The sequence below is a fragment of the Oncorhynchus keta genome, chromosome 31, assembly GCF_023373465.1.
Source record: "Oncorhynchus keta strain PuntledgeMale-10-30-2019 chromosome 31, Oket_V2, whole genome shotgun sequence".
Classification (NCBI taxonomy): domain Eukaryota; kingdom Metazoa; phylum Chordata; class Actinopteri; order Salmoniformes; family Salmonidae; genus Oncorhynchus; species Oncorhynchus keta.
The window spans coordinates 15659340-15670954 of NC_068451.1; the positions used below are offsets into that span (position 1 = coordinate 15659340).

At 43.7% G+C, this 11615-nt stretch overlaps 1 protein-coding gene across 2 annotated transcripts in view; it reads right to left on the reverse strand.

Moving 5' to 3' along the window:
* The window catches only part of LOC118364547 (Golgi-associated kinase 1A-like), a 29902-nt gene extending 18499 nt beyond the window's left edge, over window positions 1-11403 (reverse strand). Inside the window, exon 1 of one of the 2 annotated variants that reach the window (XM_035746176.2) lies at window positions 11279-11403. Coding sequence is in view for 1 of the 2 variants with exons in the window: in XM_052489690.1 (XP_052345650.1) it covers window positions 10926-10928 (3 nt within the window). In the remaining variant the exon portion in view is untranslated. Of the gene's footprint in view, window positions 1-10925 lie in introns of both variants that reach the window. The other variant, XM_052489690.1, reaches the window with a different exon arrangement.
* Between the last annotated feature and the right edge of the window lie 212 nt (window positions 11404-11615).

An 11615-nucleotide genomic window follows, 5' to 3' on the forward strand; every position in this document is an offset into this window, starting at 1 on the left:
TTAGGTCACCTAACAGAACAAACTCTGAAGCTAGATGGGGGGCGATCAATTCACAAATGGTGTCCAGGGCACAGCTGGGAGCTGTGGGGGGTCGGTAGCAGGCGGCAACAGTGAGAGACTTATTTCTGGAGAGAGTAATTTTCAAAATTAGTAGTTCGAACTGTTTGGGTATGGACCTGGAAAGTATGACATTACTTTGCAGGCTATCTCTGCAGTAGACTGCAACTCCTCCCCCTTTGGTAGTTCTATCTTGACGGAAGATGTTATAGTTGGGTATGGAAATCTCTGAATTTTTGGTGACCTTCCTGAGCCAGGATTCAGACAAGGCAAGGACATCAGGGTTAGCAGAGTGTGCTAAAGCAGTGAGTAAAACAAACTTAGGGAGGAGGCTTCTGATGTTGACATGCATGAAACCAAGGCTTTTTCGATCACAGAAGTCAACGAATGAGGGTGCCTGGGGACATGCAGGGCCTGGGTTTACCTCCACATCACCCGCGGAACAGAGAAGGAGTAGTATGAGGGTGCGGCTAAAGGCTATCAAAACTGGTCGCCTAGAGCGTTGGGGACAGAGAATAAGAGGAGCAGGTTTCTGGGCATGGTAGAATATATTCAGGGCATAATGCGCAGACAGGGGTATGGTGGGGTGCGGGTACAGTGAAGGTAAGCCCAGGCACTGGGTGATGATGAGAGAGGTTGTATCTCTGGACATGCTGGTTGTAATGGGTGAGGTCACCGCATGTGTGGGAGGTGGGACAAAGGAGGTATCAGGGGTATGAAGAGTGGAACTAGGGGCTCCATTGTGAACTAAAACAATGATAACTAACCTGAGCAACAGTATACAAGGCATATTGACATTTGAGTGAGACATACAGTGAGGCATACAGTAATCACAGGTGTTGAATTGGGAAAGCTAGCTAAAACAGTAGGTGAGACAACAACAGCTAATCAGCTAGCACAACAACAGCAGGTAAAATTGCATTGACTAGGCAACGGGGCCGACAGATAAAACAAACAAGCAGAATGGAGTACCGTGATTAATGGACAGTCCAGCGTGCATCAGCTATGTAGCCAAGTGATCAGTGTCCAGGGGGCAGCGGTGGATGGGGCAGGGAAGCTGGACTGGCGAGTGTTATCCAGGTTAAAAAACTAACAATGACTAAATAGCTTGTAGCTAGTTAGCTGGTTAGCTTCTGGAGGTTCTTGAGTGTGTTCTAAAAATTAAAAATAATAGCGATTCCGTATCACATTGGGTGAGGCAGGTTTCCGGAAGGTATAAACAAATTAAAAATCGGAAAGAGATAGAAAGTAAATATGGGTCCAGTGAGTGTTTGGGACGCGGCGATGCAGATGGTTAGCAGGCTTGTGCTAACAAGCTAACAGTTAGCAGGCCGGGGGTAAACAAGGTAGCAGCAGGCCGAATTAGCAAGCAAGGAGATAGCAAGGGCTAGAGAGTTAGCCTTTGGGGGACGTCGCGATGGGGTGAGTCTATTTATTCCTCTTCATGCGGTGACATCGATAGACCGGTCATGGGCCCGGGTATTGTAGCCCAGGAGTATGCTACGGTGGTAAGCACAGGTGCTCTGGCCGGGCTAGCTTCAAGCTAAGTGGGTGGAAACGCTAGCCAGGAGTAATCATCCGGGGTTGCGGTTTAGCTAGATAGCTAGTTGTGACGATCCAGCTGAAAAATGTTCCGTTTGCGGTGGGAATCTGGGGTTAAAAAATAAATAGGTCCGTTATGCTCTGGTTAGCGTTGCGTTGTTCGAACTGGCAAGAGCTTTCCGAGCTAAAGGTTAGCTGATGACCGGTTAGCTGAAGACCGCTAGCATAGCTGGTGGTTAGCTGGCTAGCTTCAGTTGAGGGGTTCCGGTTCCGAACTAAATATAAATACTTTAGGAAGAAATAGCTACATTGGGTGAGGCGGGTTGCAGGAGAGTATTTGGAAGCTTAGGTTTAGCAAAATGTTTTTAAGATATGCAAAGAAAAATATGTAAAAACGAAAAAGAAACGATATATACAAGGGACACGACACGACAGGACGACTTACTGCTACGCCATCTTGGAAAATGCAATTGAAGTCAGAAGTTTACATACACTTAGGTTGGAGTCATTAAAACTCGTTTTTCAACAACTCCACAAATTTGGGTCAATTGGAGGTATACCTGTGGATGTATTTCAGGGCCTACCTTCAAACTGAGTGCCTCTTTGCTTGACATCATGTGAAAATGAAAAGAAATCAGCCAAGACTTCAAAAAATAATTGTAGACCTCCATAAGTCTGGTTCATCCTTGAGAGCAATTTCCAAACACCTGAAGGTACCACGTTCATCTGTACAAACAATAGTACGCGAGTATAAACCCCATGGGACCATACAGCCACCATACCGCTCAGGAAGGAGACGCGTTCTGTCTCCTAGAGATGAACGTACTTTGGTGCGAAAAGTGCAAATCAATCCCAGAACAACAGCAAAGGACATTGTGAAGATGCTGGAGGAAACAGGTACCAAAGTATCTATATCCACAGTAAAACAAGTCCTATATCGACATAACCTGAAAGGCTGCTCAGAAAAGAAGAAGCCACTGCTCCAAAACCACCATTAAAAAATCCAGACTACGGTTTGCAACTGCACATGGGGACAAAAATCGTACTTTTTGGAGAAATGTCCTCTGGTCTGATGACACAAATATAGAACTGTTTGGCCATAATGACCATCGTTATGTTTGGAAGAAAAAGGGGGAGGTTTGCAAGCCAAAGAACACCGTCTCAACAGTAAAGCACAGGGGTCGCTGCATGTGCTTTGCTGCAGGAGGGACTGATGCACTTCACAAAATAGATTGTATCATGAGGAGGATAATTATGTGGATATATTGAAGCAACATCTCAAGACATCAGACAGGAAGTTAAAGCTTGGTCACAAATGGGTCTTCCAAATGTACAATGACCCCAAGCATACTTCCACATTTGTGGCAAAATGGCTAAAGGACAACAAAGTCAAGGTATAGGAGTGGCCATCACAAAGCCCTGACCTCAATCCCATGGAAAATTTGCTACCAAATACTAATTGAGTGTATGTAAACTTCTGACCCACTGGGAATGTGATGAAAGAAATAAAAGCTGAATAAATTATTCTCTCTACTATTATTCTGACATTTCACATTCTTAAAATAAAGTGGTGATCCTAACTGATCTAAGACAGGGAATTTTTACTAGGATTAAATGTCAGGAATTATTAAGAACTGAGTATAAATGTATTTGGCCAAGGTGTACGTAAACTTCCAACTGCAACTGAACATACAGTATTATTATGAATATAACTTAGCTTCTTCCATGTTTTTGTTTCTAATCTTTTATATTTTGTCTGAGTCACATTTCGATGAATATTTGAATATTCTCCTCTTTAACCAAGCCGCTCTCTGAGTGACAGCCAGAAACTGCCATCAAGGATCAGCTTTACTAGCCCACAATGCAACTCCACTGTTTATATAACCAATAGTAGGGGAAAGCAGTCATCTCTCAGAAAGAAAACCTACATCAGCTGTCCCTCTGCCTGCCTCTCTCCTGTTCTCTCCTCCCTCCTCTCTTTCTCTCTGAGGGAATTTGACGGAAGGAATGTTTCAAACCCATGAGATATTTTCCCAGTCGGTGGCTGACGACAGTTTTACAGCTTTCCCAGAACCCACCTGTGAATGGATTTCCTTATGCTCTTCTGAAAGAATGTCATGCCAGTAGTTCTGACTGAGTCAGGGGTCCTGATGGGCTTTTAGATGTCTGTGGAGATCCCTGTCTGAATAAGATTTACTACTTACCCAGCTGACTCATAGGACGCAAAAAAATCAACACCTAACCCCCAGGCATATGTGTAGATCTGACATAGTTGGATAGGTAGAATATAGTATACCACCAGAATATGGTGGTAGCTCTATCTTGCCCTCTGATAGGCCAGGTGAAATTCCCGCCATATTGCATAGGGTGTATCTCTATGGATTAATTTGCATAAGATGTCCTGCACCTATACTGTACTGTAAATTGTAATAAGCTCCTGAGCAGCAGAGATATTCTTTGGCGGTGGGTGGATGAAGCTTCACGATGCCACGGTCCAACACCCTCACTCCAGTGACGCACTGCACCAGCCTCCACCTGGCAAAGCCAGAAGACTCACTCACACTCACTGATGAAACCTGCTCTCCAAGAACACATTATACATATGTTCCAACATCCTGGAATTTTGTGGAAGTGACACAGCTGCACCCTGTCTTGAGCCTTTCCAAACCCTGCACAAAAGTAGTGCACTACATAGGGAATAGGGTGTCATTTGAGACAGACACAGGGTCTATTTTCTTGTGGGTTTTGTGCCACGGGCAGGTGAAGCTCAAAAGGCACCGTATTCCCTATTTAGTGCACTACAGCCCTGGTCAAATGTATCGCACTAAAGAATAGGTTGCCATTCAGGATGTAAGCCAAGTGTCGGATCAGTTTGTTTTCCCAGTGGTTTGACCAACCGGCTCTAATTAGTGGTCAGGCATGTAGCACCTTGTGTGACTGTGTGTCTGCGTGCCTGTGTGACTGTTGTGTCTGTGTGCCTGTGTGACTGTGTCAACATGAAGACATCTTGTTGATTTTTTGTGGCTTTAGCACTTCTCTATAGCAGACATGCACATCAAGGGGGTTTGATACACAGGTCAACACCAAACCACAGCACAGAAAAGCAAGACAAATGCCTTGGTGTCACGTTTGATAGGAATTTTAATCATCACAAAAACAAAATAGTTTGAATTTGACACAAAGTTATTGTTGTATTGCATGGCTTCAGTTGAATGGTTTTCAACTCACATGCTATATGAGCTGTTACATGGCCACACAACACATCTTAGCACCTATGTAACACAAAGAACACTAGAAGAATACAGGAAGTATACAGTAGCTTCACTTTATTGAGTGGAGTCATCCTCGTCAATTACCTTTCTTGCAGTGATCTTTACCAATATTTGTTCAGCATTTGTCTGTGTTCCATGTCAGTCTAATGCCAGCTATGACAACCGTGAGGCTGGACTCCTAATAGGCTGTAGCCTCCCACTCGTTTCAGCAGGCCAGGTGTCTGATGCCTTTACCTTCTGGTCCATTCTTTTTACATCTCTTCTCCTTTAGTAGACAGAACGCTCGAGGACAGGTTTGCAGGAATGCTGAGACATGCAACAAATGCTTTACAGGATTGAAAAGACGATTAGGAGAAGATCTGTCTCATTATTTTCTGTGTTTAGCGGAGAGGGGGAGGAGGAGGAGGAGAAAGAGGAGAGGAAGGGTGGACGAGAGAAAGGTGGAGGTAGGGATAGAGAGTGGGAGGGGAGAGAGAGAAAAAGGGAGAAAGGGCGAGGGTGAATACTGTCGACGAATAGCACTAATATTACACAGAGAATAGCATCTGAAAAGAGCTCCCGAAGTAGTCTTGTTCAGTGGGAGGAGAACAGACTGGCTTGGTGGTCAGGCTTTAGGGACTGTCACAGTCATACTCTGGAAAAGCACTGGGTTGCAGCTCTATTAGCATAACCACGTACACTAGATGTGGAGGAGGCTCTCTCTCTCCTGCTGATATGTTGCAGTTAATCACCCGTTGAGAATGAAACTCCTGCATGGCAGGACAAAGGAGTACATTCTCTCGCCATTCTACCATGGCAAAACGGATACACTGTGACTACACACAGAATGTTACTCAGTTAATGGGCATGTATGAATTGTATGTGTGAAATTGTGTAAAACTATATCTATTTGCATGAGTGCACGTGTGTCTGTCTGTCTGTATGGGCACAGGAGGTTTAGGGGGTATTGACATTTTCTAACATTAAATGAATTGCTTCAATGTTCATGTAGAGTATTATTGTGTGCATTAAATAGATGTTCTAGTCAGAGGGAAAATTTCTGTCTCACATGACCATTTAGCCCAGCGCTGAGGTAACTTTGAAAGAGAAAAATAAGTGAGAGCCTCCCTTTCAATAAACCGCATACAACGAAAAGGTTAACAAAGAATGCAATAAATTCACAGACTGATTTGTAAAACCACACAGAACAACATCACCACAAAAAATTCTGCTGTAGTGTTGACTGGTGTGTGGTGAGGGAGAACAAAGTCCATCATCTGACATTAATATGACATGATGGCATAGAAAAGGCAGCATGAGATCTCTCCACTGATATCAGACAGGGGAAGACCTTAATTGAATCAGTCACCACATCTCTGCTGCCTGAGAGATCACACTGACCGGAAGTGTAATGTAGGAAAACACAGCAAAACATTATGGAAGATGGCTATACTGAAAGGAAAGGAATAAACGGTGTGGTTGGTTGAACACAGATTCATGAGGGAGAGTGGGAGAGAGAGGAAGTGGTGTTTTGAAAGTGCACTAGAGTGGAAGTAGTAATGCACATTACGCCCTAGGCTGGATTAAAGTAGTCTTACTGGCAACACACACACACACACACTTGCACACACACTCAAACACTCTCTCTCGCTCTCGCTCTCTCTAGATTTATAGCAATACTGAGTTCCAAGTGACCTTGACAATACCTGATGATGCATATTTCACTGCAATGACCCCATCCCAAGGGAGAAGAAACCTGCTCGTCCCATAGACTAAAATGTAAACTGATGCTCATCATTCTCCTCCCCAGTCAGCATCAGCAATATCCTCCTTTCCACTGGTCTCTTACTATACCACAGAGAGCCATTCTCATAATGGGTTAGTCATATGTCTATATTCTGCTTTATACCCCGGGACCTGGGAGAAAGGGGCCCAAACCGAACAACAGTGCTTTTATTGTCCTCTTTAACCGAGCCTCTCTCTGAGTGACAGCCAGGCTGATACAGGTGTCCTTCTCCGCTGCACACAGAGAGACCTTCAGTGTAATGACTTGATGATGTTAATCTACAAAGGGAACTCTGCAGGTGTGTGAGAGAAAGATAGGACAGATAGAGTGAGAGAGTGAAAGAGAGATGGGGAGATAGAGAGGGGAAGAGGAGAAGTGGGGCAACCATCTGCTGCTTAGCCTGTCCTGTGAGCGTGTGTTTGTGTGTGTATGCGTGTGTGTGTGCCTGTGTGTATGCGTGTGTGCGTGCCTGTGTGTATACGTGCCTGTGTGCATGTGTGTGTTTGTGCCTGTGTGTATGCGTGTGTGTGTGTTTGTGCCTGTGTGTATGCGTGTGTGTGTGTTTGTGCCTGTGTGTATGCGTGTACATGATCAGCAACACCTCTTTGTTATGGCAGAGGCGTCAGTACTCAGTAAAGGAGTGTGACAACAGCCGATCTGCTGCAGTAAATGATTCACTCAGTGTGAGACTGAAGAAGTCAGCCCAGTGCTGGTTTTATCAAGTAAACACAGACACAAAAGAGACAAATAGAGACCACTACACATATTCTACACACACACACACACACACACACACACACACACACACACACACACACACACACACACACACACACACACACACACACACACACACACACACACACACACACACACACCCCCGAGCAGCGAGCAGAGCAGGGCCTGCCTGGAGAGATAGGTGGGGAGGGCTCTGAATCTGTTAAGCTCCTGTTATCACAGTAGTCAAGTCACCAAAGGTTTTCTGAATGACAGAGGAAAACATCCTTAAGTGTGACAGGCAAACTGTATGTGCAGTACTGTATGGATGGATGTGTGAGATACAGGAGAGTCATGATCCAAACATTCCCAAAGGCTATACTGCCACTGTGTCAAGAGGAAAATCTACAAAGTAAAGCCTACAAGACAAGAGGATCAGTGTAGCCTACAGTGAGGTCATCAGTCAGTTACTTGTCAAGATATACCCAACGAACAATGGCAATTTGAGCAGGACACTTTTGTGCATTTATTTGTGCTAAATGTAAAATATTTCAGTTATTCAAATGATGTATGAGAGCAGCATGTCCTAGTGTGATTTTGAATTACAAATTGATATCACCCACCTGCAGTATAAACTGCTTAAGGTCAATTGACTGTCCTGTGGCAGTGTGGCTAGCTGCTGATAACATTGTATTCTATACATGTAAATGAATACTGACAACTGACTTCCCATGGGGCACACCGTTGATGCATTTAGCCGGCTGAATACATTTGTGATTTATTACACACACACACACTCACACACACACAGAGACGTTAATCAGGAGCCTTAATAGTAGTCAGTGAGGCGCTGCTCTTTGCAGCGCCCTTTATAGGCCCCGTGCCAGACCCTGCCTGCACGGCGATAAATAATGGGACCGACTTGAGAGCACGTTTGCCCTTTCAATTGTTGCAAGTTGAAATCATAATCTAAACCTTTCACACAAAAAAAGCCTAGTCTAAACAATTTGATTTAATTGTCATGCTTCCACCAATCACGCATGTTAGTACATTAAGGAATGATGCCTAGTGATATATGTTATAAACGCCAGGGCTTAGTTACAGCTATGAAAAACATGAATCCCCTGAGAAAGAATGTTCTAACCATATGGCTGCAGTGTGTGAGCACATTTAAGGTCTGCTTTTAATCTGACACACCATGGCAAGAGAGGAACTTCAGAAGAAGGATGTTAGAAAGAAGGATGACATTTTTGGTGGAACATTGGACCAGAATAAGCAACATTACATTCTTTCATCGTCAGAATGCAAAAACACAAGACAAAAGCTTGATTTACCAAGCAAATTCACCACTATTTGGTGATAGAAACCTCCTGCCAGACTTCTCCTCCCCTCCCATCCTCTCCTCTCCTGCAAATGTATTTTCTATGTGGATTACTGAGATTATAAGCAATCTACAACCCGTCAGCGTTTCTCCTGGTCCCCAGTTGGACCAACCTGTTTTTTCATCAATAAATACACTCTGGAAACCTTAGTATCACACACAGTCCTGCAGCCACATCACCGGACTAATCTAACCACCAACCTTTTACCAGGAGCCATCTTTCCCCTAATGCTCTCTGGGAGATGTAAAGACGCTCCAAACCCATCAGGCCTCATAAAACAGGAGCTTGTAGCCAGATCTCAGAGCTGTTATGACATGTTCCTTTCTTCCTAGTGAATATGCTCATGAGGTAGAATTCCTGCACAGTGCACACTGAAACCTATGAAAGTGTATATGTGTATAGGTTGCACTGATATCACACACACACACACACACACACACACACACACACACACACACACACACACACACACACACACACACACACACACACACACACACACACACACACACACACTAAAACCCAGATGAAAAGTGTGTGAGTTACAAAAGTTCCGACGCCAGTGTTTGGATGGTAATTTAGCCTACTTCACGCAGTCCTACTAGAACATAAAGAGATCCCCGGGTAGGCCTACTGTAGAACCAGTTTAGGACTAATATGAAACTGTATTTGACTCCAGTCTTTTCATCACAATTCAATAATTTTAAGTACTTAACCTTATCTTTAGTCTATGGCATAAGGGAAACCTAATGTTAAGAGGGAGTTGTTTTGTCCCCCTGAACTGCAGCCGTGTGGAGTCCTGTCCTCCTAACAGATTTACTTGGAAGCCAATATTACATGGGTCATTCATAATGCATTGAGACAAGCACTCCATCCTGTCTGAGACAGGAACCATGGGATTATTTGGACTGCTCTGCGTCGAGACCTACTGCCTGGAATATGCCATTTGACAACGGTTGGCCTTCCCTTTAAGTGCACAAAGTTACAGTGCTGCTTTCACTTTCAAAGCAAACCCAGGAACTGAAATCCCAGCTGAGAATACAACCATGGATGGACGGCACTCACACTGCCCTGTGTCTAACCAATATCCTGTGGGGTTTGAGTTTTTTTGTGTGCCTGAGCACAGCAGTGAATTCCAATGTGGCCCCTTGAATGACTTGAGGCAGACTTGAGGTTGAGGGTGTAGTCAGTGCATGCTTGTGTTTGAAGAGAAAGGATGCCTCTCTCTACCTCACTTGAGCTGGCTGAGCACAGAAACATTGCATGCAGATGGAGCTGATCACTATTCAAATACAGTCTAAGGTGCCAAACACTTTTTGTTGTTGCCAGGAGTGAAGTAGTGCTCCTCAAAATATAAGAAGAACACAATAACTAACAGGTTGTAAAATCCATGACACAATATGCTCCATTTATGGTCCAATAGATGAGAAGTTGGAGTTATTCTTGGATTCCACGGAGCTGTTCAAACCAGGGTCTCCTGTCTACATGTATGGAATCAATTAAGAAAATATGAGACTGCAAGGACTGGCTGGTGGAACTGGGAGACTTGATTCCTGATCACCCAGTCGAAAGAGTGTTTTGACTAAAACTTTTTCTGTAAGTGGGTTTACTATCAACTTGAATATTTGTAAGGCATGAACATATAATTTTCTATCAGATTAATATCATACATTCTCATGCTTTATCAACATGCAAGATAATCAGAATATTAACGTTTATTACTTCTAGTTTCTCCACTCATTCTATTGATACTTTACTTTTACCATAAGTAATGACACTTCGCAAACGATCAGGAGTCAGTGCACAACAGACAGAATGGATAGTGGAAGTCAGCTCTTAATGCTGATGTGTCAAAATATGAACAATAACAAATGCTCCGAGCTGACAACTTTCTTGCTTCTTTTCCTTCAGGCTAAATTGGATTACAATTCCGTATCACATGAAATAAAGGCACATAATCATTTCGGCGATAGTGTAGCCTACAGATAGAATTGATTTAGCTGTTTTAGCCAAACAGTTTGGAAGTTCGCTATTCTGCAACTTTATCGAGAACAGAATAAACATAATTGCAGCAAGAGTATGCAAATTCAGCACCTTCACGTGGATGCATAGCCAAAACAAAAGTTTGAAATTGTGCTATCGGGCAGCAAAAGGAGAATTCTGATTTAAGGAAACATGAACCACACTTACCATCGTTTTCCCCACCCGGGTGCATTCCACAAGGAACGTTTACAGCCTTTACTATAGTGCAAACACGTCCGGTGACGCCATGTAGATATGGTTACACAAACTGTATTGAAGACTGGACAGCATTGGTTCTGAAGATGCAGCGTGCAATGCTTTTCCCATATACTATCACTTTTGAGCTATGTTTCATCTCCATCTACAGGCTACATTGCGGTTGTCATTATTGTAGGGTACCTTGGCATTAATAAAGGTAACAATACATCTCGCAAATCACAATACTTAAGTAGTCTCCAGTACGTTTCAGTGGCTTCAAACTTTTGTGGTAGCCTACTTCTCCAGAAGAAATCCCAACCTACCGTTTTGCTTTAGCGCAAAGTGGAGCAAAGGCAAATCAAAAGCAGCCCTCACTCCCGAGGGACCTGTGCGTTTTGGAAAGTTTATTTCACAGTAAAAGTCCTCTTTCTGGGACTAGATGGGTATTTGGTAGACTCTAGAAATGCGCTTGAGAGCAGTCGGCCTGCCCGCGCAGCGCTTGCGTGGTCTAGCTGTCCATATATTGGATACAGCCACCTTGCAATTGCAGAGTACTTTTTTAAATGAGTCATGAAGCCTAATTTAAATAACAGACACGCACATAGCCTTGATGGATGAGAGCAATAAATTATAAGAACCAGACCCATAAAAACGAATTAA